Source organism: Phoenix dactylifera, unplaced genomic scaffold, assembly GCF_009389715.1.
Source record: "Phoenix dactylifera cultivar Barhee BC4 unplaced genomic scaffold, palm_55x_up_171113_PBpolish2nd_filt_p 000204F, whole genome shotgun sequence".
Classification (NCBI taxonomy): Eukaryota; Viridiplantae; Streptophyta; class Magnoliopsida; order Arecales; family Arecaceae; genus Phoenix; species Phoenix dactylifera.
Window position 1 is genome coordinate 162,461 of NW_024067722.1, and position 22,463 is coordinate 184,923.

The 22,463-nt window shown below is 41.0% G+C and overlaps 3 protein-coding genes across 6 annotated transcripts; 1 reads left to right on the forward strand and 2 right to left on the reverse strand.

Moving 5' to 3' along the window:
• Positions 1 to 2,760: 2,760 nt before the first annotated feature.
• Positions 2,761 to 10,961, reverse strand: LOC103712030 (glycine-rich RNA-binding protein RZ1C-like). 4 transcript variants are annotated; one of them, XM_008798401.3, is made up of 3 exons: positions 10,886 to 10,961; positions 10,534 to 10,672; positions 2,761 to 3,814 (listed from the first exon to the last, which is right to left on the reverse strand). In XM_008798401.3, the coding sequence occupies exons 2-3, from the start codon at positions 10,642 to 10,644 to the stop codon at positions 3,020 to 3,022; spliced, it is 906 nt and encodes a 301-aa protein (XP_008796623.2). In that variant the 5' UTR covers positions 10,645 to 10,672; positions 10,886 to 10,961; the 3' UTR covers positions 2,761 to 3,019. The 4 variants fall into 4 exon arrangements, with proteins under 4 accessions (XP_008796623.2, XP_008796624.2, XP_008796625.2 ...); XM_008798402.3 differs by having other exon boundaries at positions 10,882 to 10,952; XM_008798403.3 differs by having other exon boundaries at positions 10,889 to 10,928.
• Positions 10,962 to 12,293: 1,332 nt separating this feature from the next.
• Positions 12,294 to 17,896, reverse strand: LOC103712029 (protein SEEDLING PLASTID DEVELOPMENT 1). The gene is made up of 9 exons (XM_008798400.4): positions 17,203 to 17,896; positions 16,828 to 17,042; positions 15,827 to 15,977; positions 15,491 to 15,682; positions 14,802 to 14,964; positions 14,233 to 14,471; positions 13,376 to 13,552; positions 13,131 to 13,295; positions 12,294 to 12,757 (listed from the first exon to the last, which is right to left on the reverse strand). Exons 1-9 carry the CDS (start codon positions 17,671 to 17,673, stop codon positions 12,464 to 12,466), a joined length of 2,067 nt encoding a protein of 688 aa, XP_008796622.1. The 5' UTR covers positions 17,674 to 17,896; the 3' UTR covers positions 12,294 to 12,463.
• A 1,587-nt stretch (positions 17,897 to 19,483) lies between these two features.
• LOC103712027 lies at positions 19,484 to 21,812 on the forward strand. The gene has a single exon (XM_008798399.4). The coding sequence runs from the start codon at positions 19,708 to 19,710 to the stop codon at positions 20,845 to 20,847; it is 1,140 nt and encodes a 379-aa protein (XP_008796621.2). The 5' UTR covers positions 19,484 to 19,707; the 3' UTR covers positions 20,848 to 21,812.
• Positions 21,813 to 22,463: the final 651 nt, after the last annotated feature.

A 22,463-nucleotide genomic window follows, 5' to 3' on the forward strand; every position in this document is an offset into this window, starting at 1 on the left:
CTATGAATCATTTGTATTGTAGTTATTTTTTGTAGTATGGTAGTTGTTTCACGAACTTAATGTCTTTAAGGAGTCATTTGATCATTGCTTGCAGATTATGAATTTATTTGTGCTGTTATGCTTCTTTGTAAGCTGACAATGGTTTCTGACCATTTATTAAGCCATGACACATTGTTCCAGTTGCAGTTGTCAAGAACATCTACCAAGTGGTCAGGATGGCATTATCATGGTTTGATAGTTACATGCAGTCTGTCGTGTATTGCTGTGAGCGGGTACAATGTAATACATATATGTAACGGTGGTTGCAGGGGACACGGTTATATATTGGACACTTTCTATAAGCATAGAATGTAAGGGTTTTTCTGAAACTTCATCATATGAGACTGAATATATCCTGAGCTCGAACTACTTTTTGCTGGATCCTATATGCCAAAATGACAACGCTGATCGCGCGGAGTCCGCAGTGATAAATGCGATGGTCAGTTTAGTCATCCATTGTCAAATGCGACTGTCAGCTTGGTCCATGGACCATGTCTGGTCGACGCGGATGCACGAGGTGGATGCCATCGGGATGGTAGAATGCTTTCTTATATTGCCAATGTTTATGCACCACTTCGGGCATCTCTTGGTCAAGGACAACCTTTCAGCTGATGGATTGCCTACGATGGACGGCCTGCTATGGACTTCATGATGATATGTGTATATATATATATATATTTAATCATTTCGATTTCAGCGGTGCGATCCGTCAAAACCTTTTTTCAATCTGGCGCTTTAGCTGGAATCATCATTTATATGTTTATGAAAAATATATTATATTTGCAATATTTCTTCGTCACCTTTGACTAATTGTTGTACATGTTATCTCCTTTAAAAGCCCACATGATTACAGAATAACAAGTTCTTTTATGTAAACGCTAGACTTGTCTCTCAACTTCAGATGTTACGTATTTTTATCCTTGTATGCTAGCTCGACTAGAGTTCGCCGCTTGCAAACGAGAAACATGCGTTGCCGTATGTTGTCCAGGAATCAGGATGCTGCTAGTGATACTGGTTAAATGCCTCGAATGGTAGCCAACTGTTGGCCTCTCCCCTCCGTTGTAACACATAAAGTAACTTCAAAAAGCTACACAAAAGGATCTCCATCGATTTGTCAATAGTATAACTCAAATATAACAATTTAATTACCTCCACGGTTTAGCCAAGCCGTTCTCCAAAGCAAACGCTACCTCAATCAGGTTCAGGATATCTAGCCAAAATTTTCTACTCCAACCTTCCAGACATCTGCACCAAGTTAATCTTTTGCTAGGAAGTGCGCCTTGGCATACTCAGGACAATTTCAAAGTCTCAACGCTTAGATAACTTTCCATTCTAACCCTCCTAGAGATGTAAGGATCATGATGTAGACAATGAAAGGAAAAAACACCGATATGGTAGTAAGATCGTAACATATTTTAGCAAACAGTACAAGCATAAAAGTTGAACAATTTCATTCCCTTGATATTTGCAAGGTGCTCAAGCTACTTCAGAATAGCGAATATCACATCCCCACACTAATTGAAAGTCATTCAATACTCTAGCATCATTCTATCATACGTTGTTATAGAACTCGGCAAATCTTTTCCATTCAACATTCATGCAACATTATTTTCCATGTTTATTGTTATCATATCATGTATCTTCAAATAAGATAATAATTTAAATCATGCAGCGGGCCCGCATCTATAACTCGAGCTGCATGCAGCTCCACCCCCAGGGCTCCAAACAATCCTAAAGGCACAAACATAGAAGCAAAATGATTTATCATGGTAAACCTAAAAGTGATCCCTTTGATATCACAATAAGCTGAAATAGCTATACACAAAACTATGCAAGAACTAAATGACCATCGCTGTATGACTCAAGGACAAACTATGAATAACCTAAATGTAACTCAGCTGCTGGAGCCAAGGCTATCAGTCAACTGTAACAATTGCAAACACAGTCAGACACCTGGCAGGGATCTAGGTGGCAGAACCATTTCCTTGTACAAGACCAAGCTTTAAAAGAAAAGCTGTGTCATCCAGAGCCTGCCCTGCATTGTTAATCAGATCTCAAAAGTAAAATGGTCCCTTCGGTCAATTGTTGATGCAGTAATGCAGCAGCATAAAACTTGGGTGCAAAACCAACAGAAGAATCATCATCATCCTGATCAAAGTACAACTCCCCAAGATATTTTTGAGTAGTGGGGCCAATTCCATGAACAAAGACAAGATATAAGAGAACCTCGCCGCTCTCAAGAATTTCTGAGCTCTCTTGTTTGTTGGTTTTTAAGGTTGCTAGTCCCACTATGGATGATCGAAGATTCAGCACCAACCAGGTTGAAAAGGATGGTCGAGATCCTGATCACTGAAGACATAGCATGGTTCTCATTTTGCAAGCGCACGCAAATACAAGATATCAAAGCCAAAGTCGTCAGCTCAACAGCCAGCATCTTCACTGGCTCAAAACAGAGATCTGAGAAGCTTCAAATTAAAATAAAGAAACCCAATGAAAACGGACTTAACCACTACAACATTGGCACTATTGGCAGGTATACATTCCCCTCCCCCTCCCCCCCAAAAAAACACAAATCGCTAGAAACATCTCAAACCAGCTGAGATTTGTCATGACAGGAAGGATAGCTCAACCACCAAAAAAAATGGTGAAATTTTCATCAACGGGCAAATAATCGCCAGGGCAGGCATTATTGCATCTCCTGTAACAGCTACATGAGACGCCTGAATGAAACAGATTCTAACAGATTCTCATAGCAGTGAAGGATCATACAGCAACAGAACCCAAGCTCGATCCAGAGTGAATTCTACTAGCTTGTGAAAATGATAGTTGTGAGTCCTATAAACAAAACAAAATCATCACATCGGTCCAGAACACATCCTAAAATATCACAAACACAACCATATAACAATACCCAAAATTCTGTCATCCATAAATGTAACCCAATAGCAGGAGCGAGTGCCATAACAGCAATCAACATGCATTAGTAGCGATCATCATAGGATGATGGGCGTCCGCTCCTGCTGGGACGATCGTAAGGCCCAGGTCTGTCCCTATAACTACCACCCCCCTCATTACGTGCAGGTCCACCACCGCCATATCTGTCACCACCACCACCCCTCTGTCCATATCGGTCATAGCCGCTGCTACCCCGTGGTCCATCCTTGTCATAACCTCTTTCCTTGCCATAACCATTTTGAGGGTAACGATCTGTCCCCACAGCATATCTATCACCATAAATGCGATCACCAGGCGGATATCGATCATTGGCATAGCGATCACGCACACCACTATACCTACTGTCCTTGTCAAGACGGTCGCGATCCCCATAACGGCCTCCATCATAACGATCATCCATGTAACGGTCGTGATAGCGGTCAGGCCCTCCAAAACGCTCGCCATGCCCACCACCTCCACCACTCCCACCAAACCTGGAACGAGAAGAGAATCTTCCGCCGCCACCTCCAGCTGAAGGGCATTCACGGGCCCAGTGTCCTGGACGCCCACACTTGAAGCAGTCGCCATGCCCTACAGGTGGGGGGGCATCACCTCCACCACCACGATAGCCCCCTCTGCCACCTGATGAGTAGCCCCCACCACCATAACCATAGCCAGTGTCATCTGAACTCATCTTAGGCTGAGCCTTGTTCACTGAAATGACCCGACCATCCAACTCTTGGTTATGCATCTCTCTGATGGAATCCTCCACAGCGCGTGGTTCAGCAAATGTCACAAATCCAAATCCACGGGGGCGGCCAGTGTCTCTCTCTAGCATGACCTACACACGGCAAGAATGCTAAGTGACAGCAGATAAATGAAATAAGCAGAAATGCAGAAATTAAAGTTTTGCACCACATTGTTTTAATGTAGTTCAATATCATGTGTTTGGACACCTGATGGTTACAACCAATGTTGTGCAACTTGGGCAGTAGACATGTTAAAACATATAGAAGATCATAAACAAAGCAATTTGTAATAGTAAAAAAACCTAGAACATGAAAAAAGGAAGAGAGGAAAAACAATACAAATCATGCGTTAGGATGCATCCGATCAATAAACATTCATAACTTATTGAACTAGATGTCCTTCATGGACAATCCATGCTTAAAGTTTGAATATAATCTTTACATTTTTTTAAGCAATCAGACATTAAAAATTCAAGGCAACAGAAGATTGCACATAACAGCATTATTAACCCAACAGCACCTTAGAAAAAGGGAGCAGATTTCTCAATCTGCCTACCATGATGGCATTGTGTTTTGGTAGAGACAAGACCCAAAATGTTATATTTTCAATGTCAGCACACCTATGATTCCACTCACCTAAAACCTGTGATGCCCAATCCAACAACAGCCATATCCCTACCACTGAACAAAGTAACTGAAGATACACCACAATCAAGGGCATGATCTCCTTGATCTTTGACTCCTGTATGGACTGCTGACCACCTATGCTAGAAGAGTGCTGACATCTAACATCTAAATGTTTACAATCACAGAAACCTTAAGTAATTACATAAGCAGAAACATGAACGGCAGCCAAGTGTACTGAATAAAAACTTCAACTACCATGCCATAATGCAGAAGGTGTCATGACAGATGGAGCAAATGGTATAGAGCAGAACAACTTAGCTGAATTTATGTTATAGACATAAAAAGGTTTAGAAAGGTTGATCCTATGATTATGATTAATAATGCTAGATCAAGTGTACACAGATGTTTTCTACAGCAAGCCCCATGGACTAAATTTAAAATTTCAAATTACAAGGAAACTGGAAGGTAGAACCAGGGAAGTTAAGATAAGCCCTTCAAAACAATTGATCTTGAAGGACCCAAACTCAGCCGTGAAAGAATTATAAAGCAGCAACCTTAATATCCACCTCCAAAATATATTGGAGAATAACTCTACACTTTGTATTGGTTATCTTGTAAATAATCTCATCTATGTAATAGGCTGTCAATCTATCAGAAGTCTTCTAACTTTAATCTGTGAACCTAATTTAGAATATAATAATCACGACAGGGAGGAAAATGTTACCATAATGATATGCTGCCATAATGATCTTATGTCGTGTGCTTAGATAAAGACAGAAAGTGCCTTCCTGATCTATACAAGCTAAGAAAAAGAAACTAAAAACAGAGCACCCAATACATAATTACAAAGCCTCCCACAAATCTAATTGCAAAACACTTTAAATAAAAGACTGGTATGGAATAACTTAAACCTTTTTTTCTTTTCTCATAACTTTGCAAGGGACAGATATATCATCCCTTAGATTTTTGAATTTTTGGTTCAGAACAAAATCATATTTTGACAGTCAGCCAACCCTAATGAATGGTTACACACACAGTCACACACACACGGACACAGAGAGAGAGAGAGAATGATAAGAACCCACAAATCTGAACTGAATTCCTCTTTTAAACTACCCAAACTTAAACAAGTAGTGTATCAAATTTTAAAAAAAATATGATCCACTAAGTTCTTGCTTGCCTTCCAAGTTTACAGCAAAATTGTGCACTAATTTTTTTTCTATGATTTGCAGTGCTTAAGGGAGTTAACATGAACAGAATGGTAATTCTGATCTCCATAGCTTTGAAGATTTACGGGCAAACTAATGATAGATTTTACATGCAAAAAAGGAGATCCCTTTGAACAATGGAAGCCTATGAAACCCCAGCTTAAATTCCAGAAAAAGAACAACAGAAAATTGCTATGCTTTCGTAATTGTCTTCATAGGACTTAAACTAGCATGATATACTTCTGAGGTGGGCGTTTATTAAGAGAAAAAAGAATGTGGAACCCGATTCAGGATCAGCTTAAAATGAAAAAACCCACTCATATTTATTATGATTCTAGAGTAACAATTATACCGCTTTTTATGCACCTAAAAGCCCATATCAGTTGAAATTGAAAGGCAAAACATCAAAATCTTGACAAGCCTGTTTTCAACATTATTGCGACAATAGAAGTACAAAATCATGGCTAAAAATCTAGATTGGACAGGAACATCTAACCATCAAAACATTGTTGGAAACAAGGTCCATAGAACCAGCATTGGAAGCCATACCAGTTAATTACCAGTTTAGGTACGACACAATATGCATCCCATACCAAGACGAGCTTCTACGACTTTTTTCTCACTCCCAATCATGGTATCACCTGAAATTGGGTGGTACAAGTTGGTACCAGGCAATACAAGACACTTTCACTCAGTTTGGACCGTTACGGACCAATTTGAGTCATATACTAAATCAAACTAATACAGGGATGGAGGGGTCAGTACTGGACCAATATGGACAAATACCTTAATGGTACAATAAACCTTGATTAGAAATATGAAATCACAAAATGATGCCCAACAAATATATCCAAACACAAAATATTAAGTACAAAACAAATTGTGAACTTTTCTTACAGTAATTTAAGTAAACAAAGCATAACTTGGACGCTAATACATGAGGCAGAAGTAAGACAATCATAAGAATACCTCTCGAATGAGCAACAATCAACAAGTGGTAAGACAAAATGCTTGTATATGCTAGCATAAACGTCTGTATATGCTAGCATAAACGTCTGTATATGCTAGCATAAACACCATGCTGAAAATCATTTCATTCCATTTGCTCTAGATGTTTAACATCTTTCAAACCAAGATATGCCGTACCAAATGCCCAATATTGTATCAATCAAGCATTGGTATGGTACCGAGATTCAGTTCTATATATAAGTCAAATCAGTCCATACAGGCTTGAACAAGCGGAACCATCCTTTAACGACCAGTACCACCTAATTTTGGGAAGTATGATGGCTAGGACTGAGAAAAGTGGTGCGAGCTTGCAGCACAGGGGGTGTACCTCACTGACCGTACCGAACCAGTAACATAACGATATAGTTCTAACAATCCTGAGGCAAAAAAAAAAACTAGGAAGCATGCATTCCGGAGGAGAAGAACAAAAGAGGCAGCATCAACATTGGATAATTGCAAAGCAAATGAAAAACACTAATAGAGAAATGAGAAATCTGAGAGACCTAGGAAAAAAAAGAACCAGTGTAGGTAACAAAATGAGGGGGAAGAGGATCTGCTCATAATGTGAATCAATGCATGGATGGCATCTGGAAACAAATGGTCACTTCACAACTTGTCATCGTTGACCTTAAAAACTGATAGTTCAAACTGAAAATAAAAATTATGAAGTAATACTTAAGCAAGTTCTCTTTTTTATCCAAAACAAAGGGGTGAGGTTTACAGTGAAGAACTAATTATAGTAGTTGAACTGTTGAAGTAATTATATAGCAATAAGTTGCCAAGATTAAAAAGGAAGAAAGGTTTAGTGCAATATTTAGCTCATGATCAACCTGATTATCCATAACCACAAATGTCAATTACCTGAATGATGAAAAATAGATAAATAATATACTTTTGATGCCGCCATAAAGCACACTCAAGTGAGTCCCAGGTTCCCAATATACATTTAGACATTTCTAACTGATATGACATCTACTCCGAAGCCACAAACTACCTTGACAGTTCTAGCCAATGTTTATAGAATGTAGCACATTATTCATCAGATCGCATGAATTTATATTCAGCTCAATTTCCAGACGAGGTTGCTGTATTATTGTCATAACTTATACCTGAAATATAAACAGGAATCACAAATTGCAAATTCCCAAGACACTTCATCATGAATTCAGCCCTTCGTGATATCAATTAACAAACTTTACCAGCATACTGCCACCCTTTATCACTGATGCATTCATTCTACTAGGAAATAAAATTCCATATCTCATCAGAGCTGAATATATTCATAGATTAGCAGTAGAGACTACAAGTACCAATCACAAAACCTGCCATTAGCTCAACCACATTATCGAAAATTACACTTCTAGTTCTCATCATGGTAATCACGCTACCAGCACTCAAAATTCTAATACTGATCGTAGTTCTGTGAAGGCAAGGATGGCTAGGGAAGTTGAAGGGAAAAATTTCCAAAAAGAATTTTTTTTCAATTAGCCTGAGATTCAAGAAGCTTTAAAGAAGTCATCAGATCTTTCAATTACAAACCATGTTGAAAAGCCAACAAGTCACATCATTAAGCTATAACACTGAAGCAACTCCTTCATTGAATGAAGCCTCCAATATTGCCCAAACTACTACAAGCAAACAACTACCAACAAATGCTGTGACAAGCATGGTCATGGGCTATTGACACATGATGTGCATTTTCAAAATGATGGTTCTAATAGGGGAAAATTTTCACACTCAAGAACCAGTAGAACAGCAAAATATTTTCATTCATCTGGTATAAACTGACTATCAAGCAGATCAGTAGAACAACTCCAGGTGTACCGATCATAGACCGATCATAGGCCTCGTTACAAAGCTGGCATTCCACCTCAACTGCCCTCGATGACGAACAGATGCAAGCATAAGAACAGTCCCACCAAGTACTTAACCAAACTAGATGACCTAGAAATGGCGTGCAAGGAGCAAGCACAACATGGCCTATCTCTGTGCAAGTGACAACAGTTCAGGTAATATTGGTCTCAAAATCCTTATGCAGATAATTCAGTGAAATACGGCATTCCACTTTGGATAACACCAATCAAGCAGCATACTGCTCTACCATACCAATTATGCAGCAACCATAAAGGAAAGGCAAAAAAAAATTATAACCATGCATGCGACACTGTAGTATGGAACAGCAGGAAAACTTTTAAGTACAGCACCAAACATTCAGCAACCAGCATTTGCAATAGATATGCCATAATATGAGCTTGCCAAATGAACCACAATTCACAAGTCTTGCAGCAATGGAGCTCTCGGTATCTAGTGCCCTTGGAAAATTGAAAAAAAGTAGCAGCATCAGATTAGTGCTATCTACAGGTGATAACTAACATAGCTAAGAAGATTCCCAAATTGAGCTGATCACTAGCATTGAGCACAACTAACTAAGCATGACCACAATGAGTTTCCTCAGCAAAAAACAGAGATTAGCAAACAAGATTTTCTCGAGTTGGTACTGAGTTGTGCGGAGCCAACATCACAGATTAGTCAGACCAGGAAAACTAATCGACTTATTTGCAAAGTGCTGCATAACCCTTGATGCTGATCCTGAAGATAAGTGAGATATACACATCCTAGGCAATGGCATCTCGGGCACGCTGCTCTTCCTCCCAAAGGAGTTATGGTTAAATGAGACACCTTATTGCAAAATAAACAATTTGGTCAGAAACTGTTATGAATCCCACTGCACATGTTGACAAAACAAACCGGTTGACCATGAACTTCTCGTGCAAGTCAAACATAGAAGGCCAATGGTCTCAGGCATACAAAATTTTATCATGATGTTCAGTGCCATAGATCAATTATCAATAGCTGCATATGATCTCTGTTAAGATTTTCAGCAACAAACATTAACATGGCACAATAGCTCTTTCAGACCATAGGAAAGAACAGGGAAGGATTTCAGATAATCCTTGATCCAGCCCAAGTCCTCGTTATCAACGGACAACTAATCCTCAACAGAACTGCCTTGGCCAGCAGCAAAATAATTTATATTTATGTTATGGTGGAACCTCGAAGCTGAACTAATGATGGTTGACTCACACGGGGCAAAGGACAACTGCTTCCAGCTAACTGGAACCATGTAGAATGAGCAGGTAACTGACTTTCTGCTTCACGTAGACTGGCATTCAGCACATCTAAAGGTGGTGAACATGATCTTTTGTGCATACTAGCCATATTGAGTCCCTCTGTTTCTTATCACACATCACTGATCAAGTGAGAACAGCCTCCGGGAATTTGATGCAAGTTAACAGGCCAAGAATGTAACACAACCCCAACTAAGGTGTCCCAAGCGATCATAACCAGATTCCAAAAGAAAAGAAAAAAGAAAAAAAAAGAAAAAGAAGAATCAATAATTAGCCACCACAATGACGGGTATAAAACAAATAAATTTGCATAAACAACATAAACAAAACCACTCTATTGCAGTAAACAGCCTGTAAAATCCGCATTCCTTTCAAATGCGTTCCATCACTTTTGCAAAATCACATACACGATCGCTTCTACTTTTAAAAAAAGGAAAAAGAAAAAAAAAAGCTTATGCGACTGCAATTTTGTAAACCTCATACATTTCTGTTGGTGGTCGAAACCTTTAGCATTACCTAAATTTCACAGATTTAACAAACAAATCTAAAAGTAATTCAATAACTTGAGGAATCTTATGTCAACATAACAGAATCAGATAGTCAGCTTTTTGAGATTATTCACCAGACAACGCAATATCCGGCTCCCTAATTGCTTTTATTTCTCAAAATCTCAATGACCCTGTCGATGGGCGATTATAGCAACATAAGATTTTCTTTTTATCTTACAATCCTCAAGAAAATATGAAAGTCTTTTTCAAATTACATAATAATCACATACAATCCAAAATAAAGGCAGACTGGGTGAGGGAAAAGATGGGGAGATGGAGTATCAGGCCAAACCTGGGCCTCGATAACCTTGCCGAAGCGGCCAAACTCCTGCTCCAGCTGCCGCTCCCCGGTCTCCCAGGACAGGCCTCCCACAAAGATACGATTCTCTTCCTTGTGCGACATCTTCAGAAGAAAAACCTCCTTCGGAAACCTGATGAACGAAAAAAAAAATCCAAGAAGACTCAGATGGATCGAAAAGAACCCTCGAAATCCGCAAACGAATCCAGTCAAGATCTTCCAACCCCTCTCCCCCTCCACCGCTGATTCTCGGCAACCATGGAGAAGGATCGAAGAATAGAAAGGTGGGGGCGGGAGAGAGAGAGAGAGAGAGAGGAGTGGAGACGGGAGGGGGCGGAAAACCTACTACCGCGAGGAAGAAGGACCGGATGCGGAAACCCTAGGGCTCAGTCGGCCCCTATGAATTTAATAATGTTTATGGGGATGGGGCGGCTGGTAGACTGACTCGCAGTCCATGGTTAGGTTAAATTGTTCCCAAAAGCAACTCATTTGATGATCTATCGGACGGTCAGGATTCTTTGGAGCTGAGCCTCCGCGGGGCATCGACTGTGGTCTGGACGAGCCCGGTCGAGCAGCATAGGTTGGTGTACTTACGTGACTCCAAGGGAATTTCTATTAATGATGAATATAATTTAATGGACAAATTGGTAAGATATATGCGTACATACGAAGCGCCAATTAAAAGCTGCCAACCAGCTTAGTGATGCCTCACCTCCGACTCTCTCAATCTCACTTTGGGAAGGGCAGTTTTCCTTCCGGTCCTGGCATCTAATTTTTGCTCAACTCTGTTGATTTTCTTTTTCCTTTCACCTTGCCTGTAACAGGGGTCGCTTGGATACGGACACCAGGATCCTAAGTTTGAACCCGGTCTCACCTAACCTTCAACCTAGCCCATCCTGCCAATTTGGCTAGCTTAAAATCTAAGTGATCTTTATGGGATTTTCATGCTCAATTTTGAATTTTGAGCCATGGACGACCCAAACCATTAACTTTAGCTCAACAGACCCAAACCCGAGGTAGATGTAAAATAAGTAACATCCTGGCATTGAACTTTTGTATGTACTGGCACCAGTAACTTCTCAAGATTCACCACGACTCCCAAGCCCAAGGGAGATGTGAAATGAATAACCTCCGAGCGCCGAGAAACCTCTCGAGCCTGAGCTTGACCTAGGCTATTATGACCAGTCTACTTGTCGCTCTCAAATAATAGGGCTAGTGATTTCTTCCGAACCATTTATTTCTATCAAGAGACGAACAGTACTGCTAACTGAATTGTCTTCTATACAGCTCATCATTTCAGAGGCTTTCTTCGAAAAATCATGCACCTGCTCATTCTTTTTTTTTGCCAACTCTTTTTTTATATATTTTGTTACCTGCACCCATATCCAGGAGACGCCATTGTACCAAAAATATATAAATAAATAACCACTCAACACACGGGCAAATCTTCCCTGTGGGCAGAGGTGGCTCCTTAAGCACATATAAAAATGCAATTTGCACAATGTTTAGAGAAGGTAACCAAGTCCCAATGAAAACATGACAAAGTTCATACCAAAAAAAAAAAAGAAAAAAAAAAAAGAAAACATCCCAGAATATTTCATCCAATTGCTGAAGATGAATGATATGCATTTCATCATTTCCTCCATAGGTGCAAAAATCTGCAGATGCACCACCACCGGCATTCAGACTCCTCAAACTTACAGACGCAAACAAATAGAAGAGAGGCCTTCTAAGAAAGAAACCTGAACTCAGAATGAAGAGGAAAGCACCACGGAGGAGCAATTTTTATTTAAAAAATGACACGAATCACATCCAGAGATGCGTTTGGATTAGAGAATGAGCATCATAATTTACATTTCTGTACATGATGTGGTACAACTAACTACTGAATCTTAATTACATTATAGTGGGAATTCTGAGTCACTTATTCAGGCAAAAGGGGCAGGCGAGAAACACTGGTACCCCTGGACCCACTAGCTGATGAATTTAAACCCACTTGCTCGCATGAATGTGATCCACGGATAGATGAATTTTTCTTGTTGAGCCTCATGGGAAGAATCTGCAGCCTGGAGTTCAACTCTGTACCTTTTTTCTCTGCAGCAAGCTGGTAGCTCTCCACAAGCTCCAGCTGACGAGCAATTATCTCCGAGCATCTAGGCAGGAGTTCCACAGGTTCTCTACCAGGAATTACAATATACTCAATAGCCAGTCGAACCTCCTGTGGAAAGCAATTCGCATTAAGTACCTAGACCATTGGGCTCACAATAATTGCAAGAAACAATATGCTATCGGGCAACAGAAATGAAACACAAGATAAATATATTACAGAGATTATTCAGAAAGTTCTCTCACAAATGAAACTAGCGATAAATGCAATGCAAAATTCCTCTGGATAAACATTGCTGGGGAGTGTAACCATTATTCAAAAACCGAGCATCCCCTCCCCCCCCCACACAAAAAAAAAAAAAAAAAAAGAAAAAAAGAAACAAAAATACACTAATGCATGGTACCCAAATTTTGAAGAATCCATGAGTTTCAATTAACTGTTCAGACGAGAGACTAATATAATAGAAGGATTCAGAGAATTGCACCTCCAAGGCGTCCATTTCCTCCAAGGACGGTTTTCTTGTAGGTGCATCATCTTCAATCTCAATATCTCTTGCCATATGATTTACTGAGGCATTTGATAAAGATCCAATGGTATCCATCCCTAGAATCATTTTTACTGCCTTTACAATTTGTGCCATAGTATTTGTCTGCAAGTTAAAATACAGAAGGCAGCGAAATTGAAAGACTTGTAATTCAGAAAAAGACATAAAATAAACATAAATCTTACCTTGATAACAAATACTGGCAATTGGTGGTACTTTGCAACACTATGAATCCAAGGATTCTGCTTCAATTCAATACTTGATGCAAGAATTGCATTTGCAGTACCAATATCATCGGTTACATCTATTTCATTCTCGAGACCCATTACTTTTGCAACTTGCAGTAGATCAGCTTCCAAGATCTAACAGAGAGCCAACCAAAAAAACGATTGTTTCAATAATTTAATTTTTTTTCCATCCAATTCTCTGCTGAAGTCGCTTCTTTATTTATAATTTATATGCAGAAATTACTGGTTTTCTTTTTCTTAAAAAAATAGGATATGGAATGAATAGATGGGGAAGACGTATGAGGATATATTGTATGAACTAATAGTGAAACTGATAAGACGGGTATGAACTTCAGAAAGTTATGTAGTTCAGGAATATCACATGCCTATGACATGAGGGGTACATATTCTACCCACATTTAAGAACAATCAAGTTTTATCGAAAGCTATGACTTACATTCAGCTTGAGTCTAAGAACAGAAGAGGGACTGGATGGAGGTGGTCATGAGATTCACGAAGTGTCTGAAGACAGAAATATATATATCAAATGGAACAAAATTGAACTAACACTGTCCAGACAAGGGTTACATTTCTAAACGTATATTAATAGAGAATAATGCATGCCCCTGGAAATATCAAGTCATGTATTTCCTTTGGGGTGGGGGGGGGGGGGGGGGAGAAGCTCCTTTAAAGTCACTACGACAGTTCAGAAAGAAATACTCTAAGCAAATCACAGTATAGAGAAGCAAATATGCATATACATTTATAGAACTTGCATTACCAATTCACATCATAAAGCGGAATTCAGTATATACCTGGTAGGTATACACGTGCACAGGTGATCTCCTTGAGGAAGATGCCTTATTTTTGCCTTTCTTGGTATAAATAGCAGTACCGTCATAATTGCCTTGATGAGGCACTGTCTCAGTATTCACATCATTTTTGCAGCTAATGGAAGATTCTTGTTCATTAGATTTCTCGAGTATTGGAACAGAGTTTGTTGAATTGCTAGCTTTGAAATCCACCTTACGTACTTCAAACAGAGGAGACTTACCTGCTTAAAGAGAAACATCTGATATGAAGAGTCCGATTTGACCAATATCTTGAAAATTGTGCTTTTACTCTAATGCACAGATCAGAGCATCGCTCAAATAATGTTTGCAGTTCTAACAGACAAGATCTTGGCACAGGCAACACATGTGAGAGAAACCAAGGATGAGCAGACGGCGTTGGATGCAGATTTGCAAGGCAGGATTATGGAGAGAAGAGAGTGAAAACTGGAATTTCTTCAAAGAGAAGAGCTTGTTGGTTGCGAGGCATATTCTTAACCATCCAAGTTTGATCTTTTGTTTCATACAAATAGTATTAGATGAAAGTAATCTACCTGCCAGAATAGCATCTACAGTAGCTTCTAATTTGTGATGAACTCGGCACTCCATCTTGGATATAATCTCCACAGCACAAGTAAATGTAGGAGGTCCTTTCCTCTCAAGTATTGTTTTCTGTACTTTCCTTTTTCTTGCCTCTTCATCACCAAGTGTAACACTCTGCATACATATATATTTCAAACAATTAATAATTAAATAATTTGGTTTGCATGACTCTGATTTTATGACAGGAAATAAGATGCCATGGATTGGTCAAGTATTTTAGGCTAATGTGACTCGAATGGGGAGAAAAAAAATCTTGTACCCGGTCATTAGATTGACGCTTCACCATAACAGAAGCATGCTTAACCGAGATGTTTGTTTTTATAAGAAATAACTGCTTGATCTGCTCGGACAGTGATTATCCAAGTAATTTCACTTCTATCCATAATTTATTTACATTAGAAGACTTCTCAGACGAATCAACAACCATCACAACAATCTCCATTCTCCAACTTAACCATGATATAGGAGATTTGTTGTTTCTGAAGAAAGGTGTAACAAGGAAAATTGTACTACCTCTCAATCAGAGATTACCACCAGGAAATTGAACATTCTACTAACATTACACATGAAGATGACCAAGGTTTCAGCCGCTAATTTCACCCCAACACAAGATACAAAATTCAGAAAGATAACTTGTTACCTCTATCCCACCAACAAGTGTCTGCAGACAAGGATTTTTTATTATGCTCTCAATTGTTACTCCATGTGCTGTTCCAACAAGCTGAACACCTCTTTGAGCAATAGTGCTGGCCGCCATTGCTTCAAGTTCTGTTCCAATTTCATCAATTACAATGACTTCTGGCATGTGATTTTCAACTGCTTCTATCATAACCTACAGAGGCATCGAAAAACTTCTGAGACCATAAGATAAAGAAACAAAATTTTACAAAATATCTTACCGTGGTGTCTCTTGTTGTATAAGACCTTGGGAATGTAAATACACAGGGATGACCAAAGTATGAGATCAAAGACATACACCGTGCTGCATGTTAACATTGGGAACTTGCATTCTCCTAGCACGCCCAATTCCTGAGTGAGGTACATCCCCATCTCCTCCAATTTCATTTGATGTGTCTACTACCACAACACGTTTCATGTGCTCATCTGCTAGCACTCTAGCTATTTCCCTGCATCAAAAGAACATTTCAGCAGGATCAAATTTTGAAAATCAAGAAGATGACCAATTATGTGTTTCTGTGCTTTGCGATAACTGACTCTTCAACACAAGTTATTGTTTAGCGATCGCAGCATAATGTTGAAATCTCGAGTCAAAGTACTGCTTCATCTGCAGATGATATAATCATGTAGACTGCCATTTTCAAAAATAAAAAGGTCTACGTCTTGCATGGGAAAACGGATGCAAAATTCTGCATTACATGCAAATCTTGCATGACATTTGTATCTGTAAAAAAGCACAGCCAAGTTACATTTTCAAATCACCTAACACTCCATGGTAAATGAACGCTCGGGTATGCGGCGACTCCCAGAGATGGTCATTGGTGTTGGAAATCAACCATCTTCAACAGTATATCATGTGCTCAGAATGGATACAACATTGATACTGGACTCACAAAATCTGGTTTTTAGCTCCCCTGGAAAAGAGTTAATTATATCCAGTGCTTCCCATAGAACATAATGCATGCCGATGAGGAAAGCGGACTAGGGCAAAAGCAAGACAATGTTGGAGACATTGGGTTTGTCTAATACACGAGATTATTTTTCTGATGTACATACTGCGGTGCCAGCTTGGTACGTGTACAGTCAGAGTCTAATAAAATTGAGCTTTATGACCATCTAAGATTTTATGACATTTAGTTGATTCATACAAAAAGAAAAATAAAAAAAAAAGATTCCATGACGTTTCCTACTGAAGCGAAACATGGAACGTGAATTTTCACATGAGGAACATGGTGTCCTCCTCCAACTTCAACTTCTCACAGCAAGGAAGACAAGAGAAAAATAAGGTAAAAGTAATACCTGATCAAGGTCGTCTTGCCAACCCCAGGAGGTCCAATAACCAAAATAGAACCCCCACCCTCGACCAAATCACGTATGGTCTCCGCACTTCCCGATATCGCACGACCCACTCGGCAAGAAAGGCCAATTATCTGCATCTTACGATTCCGAATAGCACTGATCCGATGCAGGGAATGATTGATGCCAGAGCGGTTGTCATCAGAAAAATCACCAACCTGCAAAGCAGAATCGATCGTATTGAAATCTTGACGTCATATAAAACATTACCTTTTTTATGGAACAGCTTAACTTTAGACTTAATGATATCACCCCGGACTCCGTTACAATTAATGAGACAATGCAACAAAAAAGTTAAAAGAACTCATCGCTGATTACCTTCGAAACGGCATGCCGAAGGTCATCGAGCGCGACAGGCTGCTCTGACATGATCCAATCACCGGAGGGGAATCGGGCGATGGGCTTCCTCCCGAGATCCATCACTACCTCGATCAGCTCCCGGATCTCCCCGTGGCGGGCCAGCTCCCGCCGCAGTCTGGGCGGGACCACCTCCAGGAACAGCTGCAACTCATCGTACACGGCACCGGCGCCGTCCCGTCTCGACTTCGAGGTGGACACCGAACTGGAAGTGCTCCACGGGAAGCAGCGATCGCCATCAGGACGGCGGATCGACGGCGGGGATGGCGCTGGGATGGGGGAGGCGACGGCCTTCCGGGAGCCGGGGAAGCGGCGGAAGGAGGAGGAGACGAGGAGGCTGGAGGTCTGGGCCTGGAGGTAAGAGAAAGAGGACGAGGCTTTGCTGAGGTGAGAAGAAGTGCAACTTAAAGCTTTCAACACCTCGGAAGACATTCCGATGCGGGACTGTATCGGTTTCTATGAGCCCCGTCGGCCGGAGTTGGAAGGGGTCTGTTTTATAGTTTCAGTGAGATTTTTGGTCGAACGGGTGGGGGAGCGGGGAGAGGAATAGAAGGGAGGAAGATTCGGACGGATCTTCGAAAGGGGGGGGTAGGGAGAGAGGCGTTAAAGGCGGGCACGCAACGGACCCTACTCGGCCCTTGGCAGGCGGGCTGCGGTCCACATATTGCGAGGATTGGAAGTCTTCTCTCTGCATTCGGATTTCGGAGAAGCGATGAGCCAATGGGAGGGAGCCGGTCCGAATGGTCCGTGGCTTGTTGGATGCGGGACAGCTGTCCTCTTAGATGGCTTGATGGAGGACACGTGTTCTCTCTGTTTTGACGATGGAAGATGGTCGCTGCGTCCTGCCCCTGTTCGATCTCGTTGGGCGATGGTGCGCTGTACTTGGGCCAACTTATAACTTGATAGTCGCGCGTACTCAAAAGCCTCTCAGGGGCGTGGATCAGCTTTAATCTCACGAGTTGGCCGATGGCTATTGCATATTACGACACATGGCATGAAGTCAGGATCATGAGAGCCCTAAGTCACAAGCAAAGTGCAAGACAATCACCTGGTAAATTCGGTTGCTAGCTAGAGACGTTAGTCTACATCCTGACCATGACAGGTTGATTATTTCATACCTAATTAGGAGAATAGTTGAAACATTAGATTTTTGTAAGGATCGGTTATTTGCCTACAATTGGGCAGTTTGCAAATACAAATGCTACAATCTGAAAAAAAATAAATAAATAATGTTTGGATGCTTTGGATGCCTGCACTTTTAATTGCAGGATGCACTTAACTGCAAAAAATAATAAAAAAAAGTCTAAATCTTGTAAGTAGTACTTTTGGAAATAAAATTGGATGCAATTTCAATTATAAGATTTGTAGTAACCGAAAGCAACTCTTAGAAATAAATTTTATAATGTTATTGTACTAACTAATAGTTTTCTGGCATTAATAATGCAACTATCATTTTTATCATATTAATTATTTAATTATAACATTATAAGGATTCTTATTATAATTTATGAGAAAATGATGGCAATAAGCAAAATACATAATAATTTCTATTATGTGATAATTATGAGTCATATGAACTGGTTGACAGGAACATAGCCCAACGTCCTTCATGGCTCGTGACGAGAACTTATTTTAGATGCTGATGGTTATTTTATCTTGTAAATACCAACATATATTTTTTTATAAAAAAATATTATTTTTTTATTAAAAAAATATTATTTTTTTTAGCAAATGAACTTTTACCGGTCTTAATGTTCATCATCCATAAGTTGTTCATTTAAACTGAAAAAAAAAGAGTTGAAAAAATTCTATAAGAGCACTATTTAATTTTGAAGATTCAATAATGAATGTGATTAGAAATTATGAAAGAAAAAAGAATGAAAAAAAGGGGAATGTTTAAAGTTGAATTACCTCGGCGGCAATCCCTTTACAAATGATGTAGTTAATAGTTCTCTACAATGGTAATATGGATCTATATCAAATATTAATTTTTAATAAAAAAATAGAAAAAGAGCAATATTTAAAGTATGTTATCGGGCTTATACTTAGTGATATTTTTAGAAGTTCAATGATAGATTCACCAAGGACTCCCATCCAAAATAGTATGTTGATACTTACTTTTTATAAAAACATTTATTATCTTGAAATTATAAACATTGTCGTTAATACTCTACGACTCAAACATAATCAGACGCCGGGGGTCAGTTCCGTCTTTCCAACTCCTCGTCTTATTAGGGGGTTTCAGCAAAAACCCTACTTCGCTTGTAACTTGTAAGGGAAAAATACGGTGGAGAGTCCCCGGCGGCCGTCCTGCTTCTTCCCTTGCTACCGGTTTGGTGCTTGGCGTACCAGACGATCATCCACACAAGCATGCCCATCCATCCATCCATCCACGAGGTAGGCCCTTCCCTGTCCCTCTCTCTCGAACACCACCAGGCCAACATCATTCCCTTGTAAGAAAACACCATGGCACTGCCGCCGCCGCTGCTGCTGCTGCTTAGAAAACTCAAACCCATTCTCGCCCACTCGCTCCACTTGTCGACAACCTCATCATCCCACGCCGTTCCTCCCCCGGAGACCGCCCATTTCATGGTCCGATACCTCATCTCCTCCATCGGCCTCTCCCCCGAGGAAGCCCTCAAGGCCTCCGGCACCCTCCCCGCCAGCCTCCAGTCCCCCAAGAACCCGGACTCCGTCCTCCGCTTCCTCAAGGAGGCCGGCCTCACCCCCGCCCACATCAAGACCCTCATCTCGTGGCACCCGCGCCTCCTGTGCGCCAGCGTCCGGAAGACCCTCGCCCCCCGCGCCAGCGAGCTCGAGTCCGACGGCTTCGCCGGCCAGATGCTCGTCCAGCTGCTCCGCTCCAACCCCTACGCCCTCTCCCTCAACGGCGTCCTCCCCCGCCTCCGCTTCTGGCGCGCCTTCCTCGGCGGCGACGAGCGCAACCTCCTCCGCGCCTTGAAGCGCAACCGCACCCTCATCAACTACGACATCGACAGGAAGATCACCCCGAACATCACCCTTCTCCGAAGCTACGGCTTGTCCAACGAGGACATCGCCACCGTGATCATGCGGGTCAACGGCTTCATCCTCCGGAACCCCGATTCGATGAAGGCGCTCATCGAGCAGACGGAGGAATTGGGGTTCCCCCGCGGCTCGGGCATGTTCGTGCAGGGCCTCTCGGTGGTGGCCATGCTTAAAAGAGAGACCCTGGAGGAGAAGATGGAGCTCTTCAGGAGTTTCGGGTGGTCGGAGGCGGATGTGCTCGCCGCGGTCAAGAAGAACCCCAACATCCTCACGCTCTCGGGGCAGAACGTGCGGCTCAAGATGAAGTTTCTGGAGGGGCAGGTGGGCTGCCTCCAGTCCTACATCAAGCTCCGCCCCTCGCTGCTGGCCTACAGCTTGGAGAAGCGCTTGCAGCCGCGACACGCTCTTCTCCAGACCCTCAAGTCCGAGAAGCTCATCAAAAAGGATCTCGATTTCAACGCGGTCGTCGCACTCTCCGAGAAGCGCTTTGTGGACAAGTTTATTCTCAGGCACAAGGAACAAGTGCCCAATCTCCATCAAACTTACACGGATGCTTGTGCCGGCAGGATTCCCGTTTGAGAACCGCAAGCTAAGCCATGGACGAGGATCGCATTCTGATGTGCTGCTAACGATGGCTCCCTTTTCTGAAACCAAATACCGGTTTTTCTTTTTTTCCTTTTCTTTTCTTTTTTGAACTTCTCCTCCCTCCTGTTTTCTTGAACCCGTGAATATCATCAGTTCATCGCTTGAACTTTCTTATTTTTGTTCATTTGACAAATTTCTCTTTTCCGGTTTCTGCAAAATAAGTGCAGCATTCCTGCTCTCATGGTTCTGATTCAAGTTTGCGAGGAATCTAGTTGTGATTGAGAGTGGAGCCACCTGATATTGTTGCTGGGAAACTGAATTCACTCGAGAATGCCCGACTTGGACATTGCAATTCGGTTAATTGGTGCTGCAACATATGATCGATTTTATGGCCGGAGCTGGTTTGTCTCTGCAAGCTGCTACGACCTGGTGATGCGGAGGAACTCCTGGATTCTGATGTGATGGCTTGTGAAGCGGCTTACATGATGCAGGATGGTTCCTGCCTTCTTATTATCGAACTCGGCTTCTTGCTTGCCGCCATGTGTCAGCTAGCGGGATTGCAAAAATCATTCGAGCTTCCCCGTTGGAGAACTCCCGAGCAAGAATCGAAGTTCCGAGTACTACGGACTTGAGATGGTTCGGTTTGGGATTGTATCGCTGCATTTGTTGCGAGAACTTCTCCTCTCTGTGTTCCGAAATGGTTGAAAAATGCCGACCTGTCTGACGATACTACTGAGCTATTTGGCGTGCTCTGTCATTTGTTCCCGTTGCGGTGATGTCTCTTGCTGCAGATAAGTTGGTCGAGAGTTTGATGATCTCATTTCTCTTGTGAGATAAAACATTGTATTTGTTATAACGTCTGAGTATCATTTCATTCCCTTATGCCGCCTTGTTAGCTGTATGTTGAGGTTCTTGCCTTAAGGATAAAATGATTTAATTGTAACTAACGAATTTCTGCATCCATTCCCATCGAATGCAACATCTTTCGCCTCTCTCATTCTTGTAAATCCTAGTCTTCGAGGCTTGTCCATATCAGATGCTGAATAGCTTTTATGAATAGCAATCACCTGGGGCTCTTGATTTGACATGGTTCACCGGAAATTGTTAAATTAGATCAATATCCTCCTCGTCTGAACATTTCTAGTTCTCATATACCTTCGAATAGGACTGCATACATTATGGCGAACCGAGGCTTGTCCTTTGGGTATTTCCAAGCATCCGTGCCTGATAAAAAAAATGGGCGCGTCTCCCTCCTTCCTATTGAAAAAGAACTACATCCTTGATAATAGCTAATCATCTTGTTGATCTATTGTTAGGTAGGAAAAATTTGTCCATATTATAATTACCAGTAATGCCAGCATCTAATTTGGCTCCTGAAACTTTGTTCATTATTGGACAATGCATATTATTTTTTTTAGTAAAATTTTCCATATCAACCAGTATTAGATAAAATGTATCATATCGATATCAAATCGATAATGATACTACATTATTATACCGATATACCATACCAATATATGATACGGAAAAACTTATATTATACCATATATTGATATTACAATAAAATAGTATTTTAATGCGCCAAAGTGTGCGTTTATATATATGATATA